The sequence below is a fragment of the Oncorhynchus keta genome, chromosome 32 (assembly GCF_023373465.1).
Source record: "Oncorhynchus keta strain PuntledgeMale-10-30-2019 chromosome 32, Oket_V2, whole genome shotgun sequence".
Taxonomy (NCBI): Eukaryota; Metazoa; Chordata; class Actinopteri; order Salmoniformes; family Salmonidae; genus Oncorhynchus; species Oncorhynchus keta.
In genome coordinates this window covers 9,461,041-9,482,518 of record NC_068452.1, presented here as the reverse complement: position 1 = coordinate 9,482,518, position 21,478 = coordinate 9,461,041, and the positions used below count along the sequence as shown (strand labels likewise).

Sequence of the window (21,478 nt, the reverse complement as noted above, 5' to 3'; positions counted from 1 at the left end):
CTACTTTTCTCATTCCTCCCTTCTGACACCCAGGTGGCGACACACATCTCTGCCTGCCTGGCATATTTTGGATGTCAGTTTGGATGTTAGCCCACCCCCTCAAGCTCAACAAGACAGAGCTGCGCATCCTCCCGGGGAAGGCCTGACCGCTCCAAGAGTACTCAATCACGGTCGACAATGGCACCCCAATGGTGGAACCAGCTTCCCCTGGATGCTAGAAGAGCAGAATCCCTGCCCATCTTCCATCTGAAACCATACCTCTTCAAACAGTATCAGAAATAAGACATCTCAGTCTTACCCCCCACTTGTCTTTTCCTACTAGCACCGACTTTGCTGTGAAAGTCTAAGGAAATGTACTTACGACGACTGTGATGTGGTTGTCTCAACTAGCTATCTTAAAGATGAATGCAATAACTGTAAGTTGCTCTGGACAAGAGTGTCCACTAAATTACTCAAATGTTTGAAAAATGTCATGTGGAAATAAAATACATATAATATATATGCTTGGGCGGTATACCATATATACCGACAGACTTGGGAAAATCCACGGGATGGTTTTTCAATGCCTTTCAAAAAAATAATCTTTATACATTTGAATATTTGTAGCTACTTTAAGTAAATACCTGCGGTCAACTTGTGCAATACGTCAGGAGATAAAGAACATTGCGTTCTTCATTTCACCTTATTATTTAGCTTACAGTAGTCCCCAGTCACGTGGTGTTTGTTTACAAGCACACAACGAGAGCCTTGTGAGTGCCTCACTGTCATGCAGCATGCGCCTGGTGATCCAATTACAGTATGGAATTCACAACTAAATGTTTGCCAGCTAGATATCTTATAATTATTAAGTTAACTGTGCTAAATGCTCTGCAATTCTGCATTTGGTTTGCTAATTTAGTAGCTTGTTAGCTCTCTAGCAAAGTGGATAGCTTCTTCCAAAATCAAGCATTTGCATGGTAACAGCAGAGAATACCCTCCTGGATCAAGGGACTTGATGGCTAATATTAGTTTTGTGCGTGCAACCAGGTGCGCAACTGTCACTGTTTTATCATTGCAATGTTATACAAAAAGCGGCGACAGTGTGCCGACGCCTCCCAGCTGTCAGGTAGGCTGTTTGAAGTGTTCAGCCGGCTAGATTTAGGACCCAGCGGACACCAAAGAGCAGGCTGAGTTCTTTCACTGAGTTTTAAAAGCAAACAGAGCAGAAATTGGCTACTCTTTAGTTGATTGATGTAGCTGGCAAGGTACCTGCTGTTGAATTTAACAGAAAAAAAAACGTGTGTTTATTCGCAGTAGTGAGCTAGTGTTGTAATTGACATGTACAGTAACGTTAGCTAATATTTCATTCCCTCTCGACTGAGGTGAATGAATAAGCTACGCTAGCTAGTAGTACCTACCACAGCCAGGTCCGCTCTAGCCTCTAGTTATCCGTCAGATAGTAATAATGGCTACCTCATCACTATCTAACAGCTGTCGTTTGTATGGAAAGGTTTTGTAGCCTTTGTTTTGTCCCGTTTCAGAAGTAAATTAACTTGGCTAGCTTTCACCAGTTAATGTACCGTTAGAGAGAGAACTGGCAAAAGGTTGGCTAACGTTAGCTATTCTTCTTCTCAATCACACTAGACCTGAATCAAACAATGAAACCACCGGCCAAATGATTGAAGATTGATATTCTGACATTTTTTCAGTGCATTGTGAGTTTTTTTTAGTCAATATGTCATTGTAAACTTTATTGATCTGTCAGTTTCCCTAGCTAACTCCCTACTTTACATACTGACACAGTAATAAACAGCTCTAACGTTACAGGCTTCACTGTCATGGTGCACAGTAAAGGTCTGCGCAGGACCAATTCCTTCATCCTGCTCCCGCCCGCACCCGCTGGCTTTCTGTTCGACTCTCACCCACTACCGCAAGAACTGGTCCCAAACCCAACCATAGTCTCGCAATGTTACTTTAGGCGTGGATGCCATGGATGGTCCAAGCAATTTTGCGCCCAAGAGGCAATGTCAAATGCACAAAAATAACTTAAGAAATAGGCTAAGCTTTCTGCCATCCAGGACCTCTATACCAGGCGGTGTCAGAGGAAGGCCCTAAAAATTGTCAAAGACTCCAGCCACCCTAGTCCATAGACTGTTCTCTCTGCTACCACACAGCAAGCGGTACCGGGGCGCCAAGTACAGGTCCAAGAGGTTTCTAAACCCCTTCTACCCCCAAGTCATAAGACTCCTGAACATCTAATCAAATGCATACCCAGACTATATGGATTGCCCCCACCCTCTTTTACGCTGCTGCTACTATTCTGTTATTATATATGCATAGTCACTTTAATAACTCTACGTACATATTACCTCGAACAACCGGTGCCCCCGCACGGTACCCCCTGTATATAGCCTTGCTATTGTTATTTTAGTGCTGCTCTTTATTTTATTTCTTATTCTTATTTTTTTAAACTGCATTGTTGGTTAAGGGCTTGTAAAGAATTTCACTGTAAGGTGAAATACCGGTTGTATTTGGCACGTGACAAATAAAATGTGATATTGTATTACTAGGCTATATCAGTCAATATGCTAGATGTAGTTTGAGGAAAGCAGAGTTGGAGAGACTTGCACTCTCTTTTAGAAGTGGGAAGATTTTCAGATGGAGAAATATGGGTGATCAATATTTAGGCCTATTTCTACGCAATGTAGAAAACGATGGCCTAACCATAGGCTTGTTTAGGAAGTACATTTGCTTGGAAAGATAACTGCCTGTATTTTTCCGCCCATGTATAGGCTATAGCCTACTCTATTTAATTTAGACCACACGCACACCTGATCTCGCAGGTATGACTAATGAACTGGAAGCAACAAGAATGATGACAGCGACACTTGCTATGCTTTGTATAAGCCTATATGATATTAGCCTACCTTTTAGGAGGATGATTTGCCGGCAGAGACAAAGAAATGGGTAACCGATACATATTGAAAATGAAAAGGCGCAACGCTCGCTCACTATAGTAGCCTAACCTGCGCGCGCGTTGTGCCTTTCCTTTTCAATGATGATTACATTTTTGATTACATTTCGACTTACGTTGGTTGAGCGCCCTCCACTTCTTTCCATTATCAATATTTATTTACAGAAACTGTAGTAAACCACAGTCTAATCAGATTTAAGTTAATTTTATATTCAAGTTAACTCCGCCCACATAGGAAGCCTACTCTATTTCAATTAGACCACACTTACTAGGCGCACTTGAACTCTCATTCCCAACTAGCAGAGGTAGGCTACTGAAGTTGAAGCAGCGAATTCTGGGTGTGTGAATAATAATACAAAAACATGGTTTTAATACAATAGGTAGGCTAATGCATACAAAGCAGAAAGAGGACCGTGTTCAAATGATCTGTGGGACCACAAAAATATTTTCATCCCATATTCGTCTTTCTGCCCACCCCCTCCAGATCGAGCCGCAATGATGTCTGTCGGGACCCGCAGGCAGCCCTCTAGTGCAGTCAGTACACAACACTATGCTCATCATGTCTTAGCAGGATCAGATGGTGACAGGGGCCCCAGCGTGGTCAGACTAGGGCTGTTGAAGTGACCGTATTACTGCCACACTGGCGGTCACGAGTCATGAAGGCAGTCAAATTCCACATGACCGTTTAGCCACTGTAATTAGGCTTCTCCAAGCTCTGATGCTGCTGGTCATTAGTAGCCTACCAAACTTGCTAACTGCCTGGTACTCAGGCACTCTACTGTAACTCTAAACCACTGACATCAATGCAAATGTATTTAAAAATCGAATCAAACACTTGTGAGAGCCCACAAGCTCATGTTGCGCAACATTTCTATAGGCTTTGCAATTGCGGAATAAAACAGAGTGATGGCCGCTAATAATTTTTTTAAAAGGAGGATCCCATCCTAATATTAAGCACATTGCTTATATTTACACCAGGAGAATAGCCTACCTGGCTGGCATGAAAATAAACCACGGAGAAAAGCGTCCTCCATTCACTATTTATGTATTTTTTCCCACTGCCCCGGTTTCGATACAGGTGCATGATAATGGTCCATTCTAAATCAAAACAAATGTCACACAAATATTATTTTGCATATGTAAGACCAGATTAAATCAAGAAAAGTGTGATGGGTGACAATACTAGCCTATCACTTGTGAATGATGCCCGGCATAAGAAACTGGCTTTTTTTTTTTTTAACTATGGGCTAGGCTACATGAGACTGTTTTAATAAGGTTTGTATCACAACTAAAGTGGCCAAATAACTTCTTAAAATTAAGCACATTCATCTGCTTTACAAGGGGCGTAAAGCCTAACTGCCTAACACCATAAAAATAAGCAGCGCATGAGTTTCAAGTTTGGGGAAGATCATTTTCACCATAAAAATGCACCTTTATAATACAAGCTTAATTGCGTTACATGCATAATCGCATTTGCGGTCACTTTCGATGACGGTGTTTTCCGCTAATGGAACATTCATGCTTATAGCCTAATACCATGTGCGCATTGCTGCGCCTATAATGTGAAGAAACAGCATAATAGTTTATCAACATTTTAAGCTAAATCTGTTGTTGCGTCAGCCACATTGTATAAAAAAAGGTGTTTTGATGCTAGTGGTTGTATTAATCTGTGATCGGTCGCATCCCACAACTGTCCCAGACTATGTATGGAATATTTATTTCTGGAATAGAATAGGTCAACTTTTGTACCATGGGGGACAGTAGATTGGACAAGCATATCTCCGATGTGTCCATCTTCGTTTGTAGCCTGTGAGAAAGACCTGATGGCGTGACGGAGAGCCATGTGAGTGAGAGGGCTTCCACACTCAGTGACAAGGGCACAAAGCAGCACTCCGGGCCGCAAGGGTAGCCTAGTGGTTAGAGCGTTGGACTAGTAACCGGAAGGTTGCAAGTTCAAACCCCCGAGCTGACAAGGTACAAATCTGTCGTTCTGCCCCTGAACAGGCAGTTAACCCACTGTTCCTAGGCCGTCATTGAAAATAAGAATTTGTTCTTAACTGACTTGCCTGGTTAAATAAAGGCACAATAAAATAAATAAATAAATAAAAAGGGCATGGATTAAGTTAGGGTGCATTACGGCCCAGCCGTGAAATTCGAGACATTATCAAGTGGGTGTCAAATTGGGAATGAGAGACTAATTGGAGTGTGTACAGCCAACGCAAAAAAAACAAGGCAGAGTTCAAGCTACTTTTTTCCAATCATCATTAGAATCCAATGTATTAAAAATCGAAACATGTAGCCCAACGTTTGTAGTACAACTAAAGTTACATTAATAACTCTAAATTAAGCATATAGGAGTACCTATTTCTTTGTTAACCGCTCAACATATAAATAGCTGCATGTGCGCACTCTCTCAAATCATTTCAAGACAATATTTATATTTTATTTAGCTTTGTTCAATTGTATTCTTCATACTGTAAAATAATGCTAAATTAACTAGTGTAGCCCACAGCCATTTGGCATAGCCATATCAGGACCTGACATAAGGACAACTCAAGAGTAAGCTATTCTCTTCATATCATGCTTCTTCAGACCTGTCCAAAATAAATAACTTGATTTATTGTGAAGGTGTAGGCTATATTACATGGATTTATTAGAAGCCAGGAGATGCTAAATGTGTATTTGTTAATTAACAGTCAATTACCGTGAGACCTACGGATATTTGCTTGACAATCACCGGCCGACGAAATGTCATGCCTGCCACAGCCCTAGGTCAGACATGTCTACGGAGCTCAGGTGAATTTGACAGTATATTAACAATATCAGTGAATGATACAAAGTTAAATATTGAATTGATGGGTAGACCTACAGTACCTACAGGACAGCAGCTTAAGTTTAGGGTTACAGTCTGGGATCTGGGAATAATGGTCATTTCAATTATTCAACCATCGATTATATTCTTGGATAATATAATGCATGAATGGACACCAAGGTAATTCTATGTAATACCTCATTTTAGGAGGATCAGATGGTGACAGGGGTATCAGCAGGGTCAGGCAGCCAGGGAAGACCCGTCTGAGATGGAGGTGAGGTGCATTTTTGCAGTTGCAACACTTTATTCTCTCTGTGCAGCAAACACTGGACCAGCCAGATGCTATTTTAAAGACAGTCTGACAAATGTCCAAAGTTGATTTCAAACTGTATCAAGGCTTTTTCCCGATGACACAAAACATCTAAAACAAAAATGTGAGGAAGACCTGGTAGAAGCTATTGATGATGATGAATGGATACAGATATGTTTGAATGCCCAGTCATGTTCATATCATCTCAGACATCAATTACTGCAGTTTAAGGCCATTCACAGAACGTACTATATGCCAGTGAAACTGAATTACATGCACTCGGAAATGTCATTCCTCTGCTGGAGGTGTACAACACAAAAGGAGACATATTTGCATATGTTATGGTATTTTACTTAACTGACTTGTTAAATAAAGTTAAATAAAAGGTTAAGAACAAATTATTACTTAAGATGACATGACGGCCTACACCGGCCAAACCCGGATGACGCTGCACCGCCCTATGGGACTCCCAAGCATTTGTAGCGGCAAAGAAATGTATTGCCATTAATTGGGAGGTTAGTTATCCTACCACAATGGCAAGTTACAGTGCATTTGGAAAATATTCTAACGGCTTGACTTTTTCCACATTGTGTTAAGTTACAGCCTTATTCTGAAAGGGATTAAATATTTTTGTCCTCATCAATCTACACACAATCCACAGGAACGACAAAGTGAAAAAAGTTTGGGACATTTTTGCTAATTTATTAAAAATAACATAAATACCGTATTTACATAAGTATTCAGACCCTTGCTATGAGACTCGAAATTGAGCTCAGGTGCATCCTGTTTCCATGAATCATCCTTGAGATGTTTCTACAATTTGATTGGATTCCACCTATGGTAAATTCAATTGATTGGAGATGATTTGGAAAGGCACACCTGTCTATATAAGGTCCCACAGTTGACACTGCATGTCAGAGCAGAAACCAAGCCATGAGGTCGAAGGAATTGTCTGTAGAGCTCCGAGACAGGATTGTGTCAGAGCACAGATCTGGGTATGGGTACCAAAAAATGTCTGCAGCATTGAAGGTCCCCATGAACACAGTGGCCTCCATCATTCTTAAAAGGAAGTTTGGAACTACCAAGACTCTTCCTAGAGCTGGCCACCTGGTCAAACTGAGCAATCAGGGGAGAAGGGCCTTGGTCAGGGAGGTGACCAAGAACCCAATGGTCACTCTGACAGAGCTCCAGAGTTCCTCTGTGGAGATGGCAGAACCTTCCAGCAATCCACCAATCAGGCCTTCATGGTAGAGTGGCCAGATGGAAGCCACTCCTCAGTAAAAAGGCACATGACAGCCCACTTGGAGTTTGCCAAAAGGCACCTAAAGGACTCTCAGACCATGAGAAACAAGATTCTCTGGTCTGATGAAACCAAGATGGCCTGAATGCCAAGCATCACATCTGGAAGAAACCTGGCACCATCCCTAAGGTGAAAGTAGAGAGAGATCCTTGATGAAAACCTGCTCCAGAGCGCTCAGGACCACAGACTGGGGGTAAACTGGACAACAACCCTAAGCACACAGCCAAGACAATGCGGGCAGGCGGCTAGGGCTGGCTGGTCGGTCTGATAGGATGTCTTAATAAAGAAATCAAAAGTATTTTTTCAAGTTGTCCATATGTTAGGTGCAACACAATATTTATTATTGAATTACATCTGATCTAGTTCCGTCTTACTAATCACTTAAACATATTTAATAATCATCTCTTACCTAGCTTGATGACTGTGGGCATTTTTGCTTACTTTTTTATCTAAATAGAGACGGCATATTGAATTGTGTACACAGAAATGAGCTTTAGGTTGTATACCCCCACTTCTAAAACTAAAGTGGCAACCCTGTATGCAACAAACTGTGAGTAGCGTTTGAGTTACTTGTATAGTTTAGGTCAGAAAATGTACAAAATATTTGCAATGCGCTTTGTTATCAATTAGGCTAGGCTAAATCCATCATACAGGGCTCCCTACTCTGTATACTTCAACTCGAGCTCTGCACACACTGTCTGCAATAGGATTCATCTTTTTAAATGGAAAGTCAGTCAAGAAGCTCCTGGAGAAAATCTCGCGTAAAGTACAGAGGTAGCCATTATTCCAATCGCTTCTACTGAGAAACCAATTGTCCCTGTGGAAATATTATAGACTAGATATTTGAAAAACAGCTTGAGGATTGATTCTAAACAACGTTTGCCATGTTTCTGTCGATATTATGGAGCTAATTTGGAATATTTCAGCGTTGGCGTGACCGCAATTTCCGGTCGATTTCTCAGCCAAACGTGAAGAACAAACGAAGCTATTTCGCCTACAAAAATAATCTTTGTGGAAAAAATGAACTTTGGCTATCTACCTGGGAGTCTCGTGAGTGAAAACATCCGAAGTTCATCAAAGGTAAACCATTTAATTTGATTGCTTTTCTGATTTTCGTGACAAGGTTGCCTGCTGCTAGCAAAGCATAATGCTATGCTAGGCTATCGATAAACTTACACAAATGCTTGTCTAGCTTTGGCTGTAAAGCATATTTTGAAAATCTGAGATGACAGGGTGATTAACAAAAGGCTAAGCTGTGTTACAATATATTTCACTTGTGATTTTCATGAAAAATAATATTTTCTAGGAAGATTTATGTCCGTTGCGTTATGCTAATTAATGTCAGATGATGACAACGGTCCCGTTCACGGGATGGGGTGTCACTAGAGGTTAAGATACCGGCTGCCTAATTTTTGTTTTGTGCGTGCTGCAAACTGTGTTTTGAGATACTTGCATAACTTTATGAGCTGGGTTGTCTGTCCTAGTAGTAAATGTTTGCATGCGTTCATTAGCATTTACCTAGCATCCACTATAAGAATTCCGTAGTACTTGCTAGCATTCTGGTAAGTGATGTTTTTTGGGCTCTTTTTGTACATTTGAAGAAGAAAAAATTCATAGTGCCCCTTATGTGCACTACCGGTAATAACGTATATCCCAGGATGGCACAAGCACGGTGTGAAGGTATGAAAATCTGGATACTGCTAAACCCTAGGACATTAAAATTTAGCTTGTACATAATTTAAATGTTAATTGAATTGAAATGTATACTTCCAATTACTACCACAAAGATGGCCACCAGTCCACCCACCATCAAAAGCCCATTTAAATGGGAATGTCTACTCTATTATCTATATTTCTATGATTTCAATAGGTTTCCAATAGAACATTGACAGTATAATTTAAAACAACTGATATTCTTATTTACGTCTCTGATGTGTGGACCTCCAACCATCCTTGTGCTACCATTTATTTGAAAGTTGACATTTCAATTGTATTCCCATTTTAAATAATTTATCACCCAAAACATGACACTCAACCTGTATTTAAGAACATGCTGTGGCGGGCACAACACAAACACCTCAGATTATGTAAAATCGGGTCTAAGATACAACATATAGGTTAAAATAAATGTATATATATCATTGTCAAGAAATTATACAATAGTTTGACAACCCTGTTTATAAGCGTTTAAATTATATCAAACTCAACCTTTTATCTTTTCCAGTGATGAAGACATGGATGTCTCATGGTAGGGAGGGGTATGCAACATGGGTCATATTTGAGCACCATTATCTCCTAAATGTTTTGGCATTCAAGTCCAAAAAGCTACTTTCTGACCACTTCGACCATGGACAAATATGTATTCAAAGTTTTGTTAAAATCAAAAGGGATGCAGTCAAAAGGTGATTGAAATCAAATGGAACAACCCATCTTTGTTATCAATTAGGCTAGGCTAAATCCATCATACAGGGCTCCCTACTCTGTATACTTCAACTCGAGCTCTGCACACACTGTCTGCAATAGGATTCATCTTTTTAAATGGAAAGTCAGTCAAGAACAAAATACAGGAGGGGCTAAAAAAAATGGTTAAGCTAATGCCACGAAGCATAAAAAGCAAAATAAACAACTCTGATGTGCAGTCAGCTAATGTTTCTTCATGACCTCACACACAAGCACCTGCTGTGCTTTGTCCTATGGCATGGCCACGTTGCCAACCACATAGCGTCTCTCGCCAGCACATGCCCCCTTTGTGCCTTCAGCTGTGGGAGAGAATCACCACAGCGCTAACTGCGAATTTAATCTGCCTTTTGCCTCACACGTCTCCAGTAGCACACTTAGTGCTAACCCCTAACACTGGGGGTGATGTGGCAAAAATCCTCACACAACAGACCACAAAATAAAGGAACCAGAGGCCTTGGGAAGTCAAGACAGATGAGCTGTCTGGCTAAACACTGTTGGTCGAAAATCTGTGAGATGTGGCCGATTTCATTAAAGTTGAAAAACAAACCTTGCCCTGCACATAATGTAGCCTGTAGCCATGTAACTACCCCTAGCTCAACCGATGTGTCCAAACATAACCTTAACTAAAGATACAGCAGGATTTGACCTTGACTGGCAATCAGTCCAGATATCCAACAAACACTTGAGTCATTACAAGACAAACAGAAGGCACTATACCAGGGTCATGTTCATTAGTGCACACTGTATCAAAACATTCTGTAGAAGAGAACAAAAACAAGCATTTGTAATTGGAGAAAAATCAGATAGTACCCACCTGTTTCACTCCTTTTCATGCCTACTGAACACGACCCAAGTGTTTGCCAAAAATCATGTCCCTCGCTTACACCCCCCCCAACTATAATACATTCTTCCAACCATACATTTACACAATATAATCTGTTTAACTTACTCCTTTGCCCTAATTCTTTTAAAACATAGTAAGTACACTCCTGTTTCTTTGCCATATTGCATGACAATTGAGAGTGCAAATGGTACATTCTCTTTCCTTTCATTTTAATGTGTTTGTAGAGTGTGTGTTGTATTCATTACAGTTGAATGACTGTTGAGTGAATGCCGTCTGTCTATCTGGGGAGAGAGCGCCTTACCCTATTGTAGTTTCCAGACTTTATTCCCACTGGAATCTTGCTCTGTAAACAAACAAACAAACACAAAGGGGACATCACTGTCAACAATGCAGAACGCAGGTCAGAGGCTAAGCTATAATTAACAGAAAACACAGATTAGAATACAAAGACTCGGGAAACACTATATTAACAATTGTAAATTAACCAACTAGGGTTAATTTGCCCATAGCCCTGGTCTCTTGTTGTAGGCCTAGATCTAAAAAAAAAATAAAAATAAAAAAATAGAATGATTAGCAATATTCCAAGATGGCGTAGCAGTGCAGACGTTGTCATTCTCTTGTGTAAATGTTGTATTTTTTGTATATATTTTAAATCTCTTCTTCCTTTTAAAAATTAAATATACCTTCCGGCAACCCGCCTCACCCAATGTGATACGGATCTGCTATTTTTAGACCTTATAGCTAGAACCTCCATCAGAAGCGGCCTTTACCTTTAGCACAGACACCAGACGCTTTTAGCCTGGATAATACTTGCCAGCCTGCACAGCGCGTTATCAACCCTGAGCATATCGGATTGTTTTTCTCCACTAAAACACTGGATTCCTGCCGTAAGCCCTGGACCATTACTCCTGATCGTTGCAGCTAGCTAGCTGCCACCACCGAGTGGCCCAGCCCCAAAGCTAGCCTTGAGCCAGGTCCATCTCCAGGCCTGCCCTATGATCACTCGGCTACACAGCTGATGCCTCCCGGACTCTTCACTAACACGACTAGAATCAACTACACCACCGGATTCTTGCCGTAAGCTCTGGACCTTTGCATCGGATCATCGCTGCTACAGAGTGGCTATAGTGGCTAACGCCCTTGTCCCGAAGCTAGCACCAGTTAGCCGCGAGCCAGGCGCATCTCCCAGCTAGCAAACAAAATTTCTCCAGCTACAATACCTCTTTTGCCAAATGGCCTGGACAGAGCCCCCGCCATTCCATCACGACTGGTCTGCCGAAGTAATTGCCCTCAACCGGCCTTTGCCGGACGTCGGAGCAGACGATTCTACTAGCCCCAACCTGCTAACTTTTTTTTTAACGCAGTGTCTCCCGCTTGCTAGCGTAGTAACGACTACCTAGCGGCTTCCCTGTTTCATCTATTGCTGTTCACTGGACCCTATGATCACTTGGCTACATAGCTGATGCCTGCTGGACTGTTCATTAATCACGGTACTCCATTTTGTTTATCTGTCGGCCTTAAACTCAGGCCCTGTGTGTAGTTAACTGACCCTCTGCCCATTCATCGCCATTTTACCTGTTGTTGTTGTCTTAGCTGATTAGCTGTCGTCTTACCCGTTGTTGACTTAGCTAGCTCTTCCAATCAACACCTGTGATTGCTTTATGCCTCTTTTTATGTCTCTATGCCTTGTATACTGTTGTTTAGGATAGTTATCATTGTTTTAGTTCACTGCGGAGCCCCTAGTCCCACTCAACATCTGACATGTTGGCTGGATTCACAACAAGTCTAGCTTTAATTTGCTATCTTGCATGTGTGATTTCATGAAAGTTAGATTTTTATAGTAATTTATTTGAATTTGGCGCTCTGCATTTTCTCTGAGGTTAAAGTAATTTCCTCATCATCTTAAATAATGCCCCTTTCAACAAATCTAGAACTAAGAACAGATATAGCCCTTTGTTCACTCCAGACCTGACTGCCCTCGAATAGCACAAAAACACCCTGTGGCATGTTCGTCGCCAGACCCACTGGCTCCAGGTCATTTATAAGTCCTTGCTAGGTAAAGCTCCGCCTAGCATCTAATAGTCCCCGCGATATGCAACTTTTCAGGGAAGTCAGGAACCAATACACGTAGTCAGTTAGGAAAGCCACGCTCAAGGTACTAAACGATATAACTGCCATCGATAAAAGACAGTACTGTGCAGCCGTCTTCATCAACCTGCCAAGGCTTTCGACTCTGTCAATCACCGTATTCTTATCGGCAGACTCAGCCTTGGATTCTCAAATGACTGTCTTCTCTGGTTCACCGACTACTTCTCAGACAGAGTTCAGTGTGTCAAATCAGAAGGCCTGTTATCCGGACCTCTGGCAGTCTCTATGGGGGTACCACAAGGTTCAATTCTCAGGCCAACTCTTTTCTCTGTATATATCAATGATGTCCCTCTTGCTGCGGGTGATTCCCTGATCCACCTCTATGCAGACGACACCATTCTGTATACATCTGGCCCTTCTTTGGACACTGTGTTAACAAACCTCCAAACGTGCTTCAATGCCATACAACACTCCTTCCGTGGCCTCCAACTGCTCTTAAACTCTAGTAAAACTAAATGCATGCTTTTCAACCGATCGCTGCCCACACCCACCCACCCGACTAGCATCACTACTCTGGATGGTTCTGACTTAGAATATGTGGACAACTACAAATATCTAGGTGTCTGGCTAGACTGTAAACTCTCCTTCCAGATATTAAACATCTCCAAACCTAAATCTAGAATCAGCTTCCTATTTCGCAACAAAGCTTCCTTCACTCACGCTGCCAAATATACCCTCATAAAACTGACTACCCTACCGATTCTCGACATTGGCCATGTCATTTACAAAATAGCCTCCAACACTCTACTCAGCAAACTAGATGTAGTCTATCACAGGGCCATCCGTTGTGTCACCTAAGCCCCATATACTACCCACTACTGCAACCTGTATGCTCTCGTCGGCTGGCCCTCACTACATATTCGTTGCCAGACCCACTGGCTCCAGGTCATCATAAGTCCTTGCTAGGTGCTAGGTAAAGCTCCGCCTTATCTCAGCTCACTGGTCACCATAACAACACCCACCCGTAGCAAGCGCTCCAGCAGGTATATCTCATTTCCTTCCAGTTCTCTGCTGCCAATGACTGGAACGAATTGCAAAAAAATAAAAAATATATATATATTTTTTTAAATCGCTGAATTTGGAGACTTATCTCCCTCACTAACTTTAAGCATCAGCTATCTGAGCAGCTTACCGATCGCTGCAGCTGTACACAGCCCATCTGTAAATAGACCATCCAATCTACCTACCTCATCCCCATATTGTTTTTATTTACTTTTTTGAACACCAGTATTTCTACTTTCACATCATCATCTGCACATCCATCACTCCAGTGTTAATTTGCTAAATTGTAATTACTTCGCTACTATGGCTTATTTATTGCCTTACCTCCTCACACCATTTGCACACACTGTATATAGACTTTTCCTACTGTGTTATTGACTGTATGTTTGTTTATTCCATGTGTAACTCTGTGTTGTTGATTGTGTCGCACTGCTTTGCTTTATCTTGGCCAGGTCGCAGTTGTAAATGAGAACTTGTTCTCAACTGGCCAACCTGGTTAAATAAAGGTGAAATAAATGTTTTAAAAATAAAAAAAATATAGCAATAATAGCACCACCTTGTTGTAGCCAACGTGGAATTTTTACCAAATTTCCAATACTTATTTAACCATTTCAGACCTACAGGAGGTGCCTGTGGGTAATTAATACTAGGAGTCGATATGGAGACCAAAGTAGATTATTGTGGGTCGGTTGAACTGACCTCTGGGCAGGGCTCCACTTGGCAGTCCTTGATGGAGCAGTGGCTATCATCGGCCCAGAAGGGACAGGGCCTATTCAGGTTGACCTGTGGAGAAGAAAAGGGAAGAGTTGAGATGGCATGGTATATGCTATGAAAGTGACTGCGTCACACAGAGATGTGATGTGCTGGAGACAGGCAAGACAGAACAACTAAGCTAAATTCACTCAAATAATGATGTCAAAGTCTGATTCAGATTCTCTTTCCATTGACGCATTTCAGGGACGAGCTCCGCCGAAAACACCACAGGGCCTTGTTGTTGCTGGTGACCTCTTTGCTAGTCGTGCTCATCATTGGATACGTCAACCTCATTCGAAGGCGACAGTATGAGGAGAATACCTGATAATCATAAAGGTGACATACTGATTTTGTGGGGTCAAAATGTTGCTCAGTCAATGGGATGGTGACTAGTAGAGCAGCAGCTTACTGATCAGTTGTAGACATAAACTTAATTGGAATATCACACTAGGGGCCAGATGAGTATTATTATTAATGATGTTCCTATGAGTCTATTCTTCCTTTTCAGAGTTCCTGATTGGATGTTCACAGTGGGAAAAGGGCAATACACTGCCTTTAGAATGAGATGGCTTGGTGTGTATGAATGGCGTATGAATGGCGTATGAACGCAACAGCTAGACTCACATTGAGTTACTTTTTAAAAAACTGCCTTTGTGAAAAGATTAACTACACTAGGGTAGGGGGTAGCATTCTGATTTTTTGTTGAAAAGCGTGCCCAAATTAATCTGCCTGCTACTCAGGCCCAGAAGGTAGGATATGCATATAATTAGTAGATTTGGATAGAAAACACTCTAAAGTTTCCAAAACTGTTAAAATAATGTCTGTGAGTATACCAGAACTGATATGGCAAGTTGAAAACCTGAGGAAAATCCAACCAGAAAGTACTATTATTTTCAAAGGTTGTTTTTCCATTGAAAGACTTAGGACCCATACAAAGACTTAGGACCCAGTTCACAAGCTCTATGGCTTCCTCAACATGTGACCAGTTTTTAGGCATTGTTTCAGGCTTTTACTCTGAAAAACGAGGGAGATATAGCACTTTCAATCAGTGGCCAGTGATCATTTCTATTCATCAGCCATGCGTCTGATCGTAAACGCGCCTTTATTGTTTCTCCTTTCCTATTGACGAAGCTTTTGTCCGGTTTAAATAGTATTGATTGTTTATGACAAAAACAACCGGAGGATTGATTTTAAACATCATTTGGCATGTTTCTACTCATTTTTATTGTACTTTTTTTGGACTTTTCGTTGGATTACTGGACAAAACGCGAACAAAAAGGAGGTTTTTGGTCATAAAGAGGGACATTATCGAACAAAACGAACATTTGTCTAACATGGAGACCTGGGAGTGCCACCAGATGAAGTTCAAAGGTACGTGACTAATTTGAATGCTATTTCTGACTTTTGTGACACCTGTCCTTGTTTGGAAAATGACTATGGGTTTCTGTGGCTAGGAGCTGACCTAACATAAATCGCAAAGTGTGCTTTTGCCATAAAGCATTTTTGAAATCTGACTCAGCGGTTGGATTAAGGAGAAGTTTATCTATAATCCCATGCTTAACACTTGTATCGTTTATCAATGTTTATGATGAGTATTTCTGTTATTTGATGTGGCTCTCTGCACTTTCACCGGATGGTTGTTTGAGACAATGCATTTCTGACCATAACGCGCCAATGTAAACTGAGATTTTTGGATATAACTTTATCGAACAAAACATACATGTATTGTGTAACATGAAGTCCTATGGGTGCCATCTGATGAAGATCATCAAAGGTTAGTGATTAATTTTCTCTTTCTGCTTTTTGTGACTCCTCTCTTTGGCTGGAAAAATGGCTGTGTTTTTCTGTGACTAGGTACTGACCTAACATAATCGTTTGGTGTGCTTTCGCAGTAAAGCCTTTTTGAAATTGGACACTGTGGTTGGATTTACAAGAAGATTATCTTTAAAATGGTGGATAATACTTGTATGTTTGAGGAATTTTTATTATGGGGTCTGTTGTTTTGAATTTGGAGCACTGCAATTTCATTGGCTGTTGTCGAGGTGGGATGCTAGCGTACTAGAGAGGTCAAGTGACTCAAATGGGCCTAAATGTTTCTTATGGATTCTAGGTGTCGAGAAAGCGTTTGAGCAGTTATACAAATGTAACAGGGTGAGTGCTGTTATCATAGAGAATGATATCATATTTGCATCAGGTTCTACAAATGGGCAACTTGTAAGACTGTCTAGGGATGTAAAAGAGGATGATTGGGAAAGACGGATGACTAGAGGTTTGTCACCACTGGACTGGACCTACTGTATTTCCCTATAAGATTCAGTTACATCAACACGGTGATGTCATCCTCGTGCACTCTTTCTAATACCTAGGTTCCAGTATGAGGAGCATCTAATTTTCACACTTAATGTACCTGACAAGTATCACATACAATAATTATAATGTAAGGTATATGTGTTTCTGCTGTAACTAGGGCCCAAGCAAGTTTTGCAATAGAAAATGTTTAGCAACGAAAACAAGCCTTTCTTATAGAAGGGTTGGCTGGCAACATCACAAAAATGATGCTCAAGCATCAATGAGGCAGAAGGCTGTGTGGGGTTATGATTCTGACAGCTAGCAACAATGAAAAGAAGCTGCAATGTGGGGAATCGTAGGTGGCTCGTTTTTAGCTCGTTGCGATGTTGTTTTGACTCATGTCATGCCTACGCTAATATGGTTAAAAATTAGCCAGCTAGATGACCAACAACTGTAACGATTTATTTGAGACACGACAAGTACTCATTTATAAACGTTTTCAACAATCTAAGTTAACCCGGTCTGTTTTGCACCATAGTTGCGCACGCGTCGGTTTAGTTGCTAAACAACCAACCCTATTGGACAAGTACAGGTTAGTCCCATCTTATTTTGGCCCGTTTGCATCCATTTGGTTCCTCGTGAATACACCCATGGACATTATAACGTAAATAGGAGTAGCACAATTAACTTTTTCTTCAAGAATGTCTATTCGCTGTCAATTTACAGTCAACCCTGAAGCAGACCTATTCCAACTAGAACAGTAGTCCCAGGTGGAGACATCCAAAGCAGTGAATACACAACAGAGCAGCGTCAACAAACTCTATGGGGTAGGCAGGAAAACATTTGCTCAGCCTATTAGTTTTAGATTAGCAAGGAACGGAATTGGGGAGGGACCCTTTATAAGCACTAAGTACTACAGGTTAAGGGCCATTGAAGCTCAAACAAAGGTATAGTTTAAAAAAATTACAAACTCATTTGAAAATACAGGTTGTCAATTAGCGTAAATCCACAGTAGTAGGATTGTTTATTGAGGGATTACCTTTAGGACACTTTTTAAGCTATAGTGCAAAGACAAACGCAAAACCTTACGGTCTGATGATGTTAAAGGACATTTCTACTGCTCCTCATACTCTACTGCTGGGTCCTACTATTTAGTACTTACCCTGTAGTACCTGAAGTAGTCTCTCTCGGTCAGCTTCTGAATGTGGGGGTAGATTTTGAAGTTGTTGAAGACATCAATGCTCTCGATGTCACAGAAGCAGTCATCCAAGACGCCTGTCAACTGAGGGAAACAACCGGAAAACGCCTTAAGAATTATGGGTGTACACCAGTGTTAATTTTGTCAACAAAATTAGTGACTAAAATATTTTGTCAAACACTTATTTGTCAGTGGCAATTGACTACACTATAACTGACTAAATAGACCCAAGAAAAACAATATTGTTCATTTCAGTTGGCTAAAATGAGACATTACGTTTGACAGTAAAACAAGTCTAGCTTGTTTCTAGCCATTACTGTTCAAAAGATATGATCCACAACAGCCGAACCATGTTCTATCGTGCATTGGCGGGCCATATTTTACATTCATAAAGAATATCACGGGCCATTTTAAAACTAGGCTACTTGCAGACCGGACCGTTAACCATGTGTTTAGGCTACACCTTGTTGGGATAACATTCTGCTCGGAAGCAACGCTGACTTATCAAAGTGGCTATCGGAAGGTCTAATTAAGCCCTACACCCTCCATAATATTCCCTCCCTCAGCTTTGGGACACTTTGGTGCAAATGGAGGGCCAGGGGCAAGAGGAAGATATTAAATACAGACAAAGAAAGAGAGGGGGGAGACAGCGAGAGAGACAGAAATGAGTGCAAAAGCTGGCCTGCAAATCTTAACTTCCTCTTACACATATTTACCCTTGACATAAAATTGCCATATACTCTTTCAACACAGACACTTTCAGACATGAGAGCTGGAAGTCAGATAAAAGACCACTTCCTGGCGCTCGAACAACAAAAAACACTTTTGTGACAATGTTCGTCACAGCTGCCGGTTGAGGTTGTTGACCAAAATTAGGTTACCAAAACGTTTGCCATTCTCCCTCCACCTTTCCCTTTTCATGCATCTGATACCTGCGGACAAACGGCTTAATTCTCCCATGCATAATGAAACAGACAGCTGCTTTGTGAAAGAAAGACTGCGTTGCTCTGGTCCAGCAGGCACTCAAGCCTTTCCACAGACCCAATCAATGCAAATGGTGCCATAGAAAATATTTTAGCATATAAACTTGTTTCATGAGTATATTGTTATTACAGCCATATCAAAAGGTATGTGTGTCACTGTCAACAGACAAAGCAGAGAAACTGTATTTTATAAGAACAAGTTGCACAAGACTGCATGTTGCAAGAATTCTATGAAATTAACGATTTAGCACTGCGTAGACCATTCAGGCACTTTCACATCAGTGGTTGTGTGTCATGATCTGGAGGAAAATTAGTAGCCTATCTAACCAGCTGTTACTGACAATTAGTTTCACAAACTGGCTACAAGCAGCAGAAAGACATTTCTCTTTCAGTTTATTCTGTGTCATTTTGACAATATTTCAGAAAAAGCCAACACAAGCATCATATAGCCCACCGATGGAAACAACCATATATCTGACCTCTGAGTGTAGCTGTCCAGAGAATGTGATGGGAAGCAGTGAAGCCGTCCATAAGTAACAAAGTCCTCTGAACATGCCGGTGAATTCAAAACCTTTGAGTGGTTTCCCTGGTTGTTTATTAAAAATATAGTTTCATTTGCCTATTTCTCTGAGGAGCTGCTATCTTTAACAGCAGTTTTAAATTACAAAACTAAGACCAGTCTTGTATGTCCCTAAAGGGACAGCTGAAGTCTACTTCAATGGACAGGTCAGAGTTGATGGGATGACTCTGACTTAACCTGGGGATGAGCTGTTATTTCAGACCACTTATTTTTCCTCGTGCATAATTCTCGGGCCCAGGCCTCGCCTCCAAACAAGATATGTCAGCAGCTGTCAAACTTAGTCCCGCCTCTATACTTGACATTTGTAGTCTTCACTTCGGTTCAAGGACATTTAAAGCAAGTATTACTCACGGAAGAGAACACTACATCTCCCACAACCTAATTGGCCAATCAGACGACACCACGTCTCGGTCTTCTCATATTACTAATGCAAGTGCAATTTGTTAGAATGCAATAAAGGCACGTGCCACAGTATAAAAAAAAATACAGACACTTATTGATTCGGATTGCAATATGTGAGTCAAATCAGCCGTCGATCACATACACAACCACTCAACTCAGTAACTAACTTATTTCAAAAGTTGGCATGAATGACAAACATCAAGAAAACATACCCAGCAATATAACATTGCACGACATAGGCCTACAAACACATTCGGTGAATTAAGATCAGATATTCGCATGATACGGGCAAGTTCGATTATGACAGTCGTTGTGAGATGCGCACAAGTGTCAAATTACAATGTACAGCAATAACAATAAACACTCAGTGTTGAATTCAGGAAATAGCTGGCTACGAATATCTTTAACCACCCATTTTAATAATTATTTTGACAAGTCAGCGTGTATCGATGTGCAAGGCAAAATAAACCACATGATTAATGTATACATGTTATGCCTTGCTGTCCATAAAGTTGGATAAGGCAACGGAAGGGCGCCAGCAAGCAATGTGGGTATGATGACGTCAAATAACATGACAGTAGAAAACGCTGGAATAATGTTCCTCCAACGTAGTCATTTAGCCTTCCTAAACGGACATTGATATTGCAATATATTGTAAATTGTAAGTACTTACGTGACAAAAACAGCTCTGGTCTTGACTGTCAGGAGCATCTTTGGAAGAATATTGGTTGTTGTACGTTTCGGTTTTGACTCTGTTGTGAAACCAAACCAGAACAAAGTCCCCAAATAACAACCACAACAAAACCAGAAGTCCTGCGGATTGTATCGTGTTTTTTATCATCACTGATGCAAATGCAACTCGCCACGAAAGACAAAAACAAAGAAAAGTTTTTGAAATGTAAATGTCTAGTTGGCAGGCTAGCTAATGATGTGCTACTAGCTAGCTTAGTGGTGCGCACTAGCAACAACAACAGCGGAGAAAAGCTGTCGTAATGAAACTGCTGGATAAATGAGGCTCCAACCAAAGCTGACAGCTGTACGACTGTATCCTCAGAAGTAACTTCTGAAAATGTCTTTAGTATCATCAGTAGTCGTTATAATATTCACAACGCCGAAAATACCAAGTTTGCCATAAAAAAAACAGTTGTCGAACCAAGAAGATTGAATCGGGTACGGAAAGCAAAGAGGTACAGTGGAAATGTTTTTACTGCGTGTTTTACATTCTGTATGAATGGGAAACGTATTCATGTGACTTGTTATAAATTGCCTAATGAAAATACACTGTAATTTGTGTCATTTCTGCAGCCCTAGCTGATGTATTGTCTGCATAGGCTTTTATTTTTACATAATTTTTAAATATTTTTTTTCTCTAGTTAGGTTTTCCTTAGGCCCTAAGCTTTAAAACATTGTCAGTGATGATTTGCACTGAGTTGGAGGAGGCTGG

The 21,478-nt window shown here is 41.0% G+C and overlaps 1 protein-coding gene across 2 annotated transcripts in view; it reads right to left on the bottom strand.

The window, feature by feature from the left end:
• LOC118365020 (ERO1-like protein beta) overlaps window positions 1–21,228 on the bottom strand; it is a 34,486-nt gene extending 13,258 nt beyond the window's left edge. The window contains exons 1-4 of one of the 2 annotated variants that reach the window (XM_035746912.1): window positions 20,708–21,228; window positions 18,034–18,153; window positions 14,529–14,612; window positions 10,981–11,022 (exon numbers count right to left, since the gene is read on the bottom strand). In XM_035746912.1, the coding sequence (XP_035602805.1) occupies window positions 10,981–11,022; window positions 14,529–14,612; window positions 18,034–18,153; window positions 20,708–20,875 (414 nt within the window). In that variant the 5' untranslated portion in view covers window positions 20,876–21,228. Of the gene's footprint in view, window positions 1–10,980; window positions 11,023–14,528; window positions 14,613–18,033; window positions 18,154–19,531; window positions 19,852–20,707 lie in introns of those variants that run through there. The other variant, XM_035746913.2, reaches the window with a different exon arrangement.
• Between the last annotated feature and the right edge of the window lie 250 nt (window positions 21,229–21,478).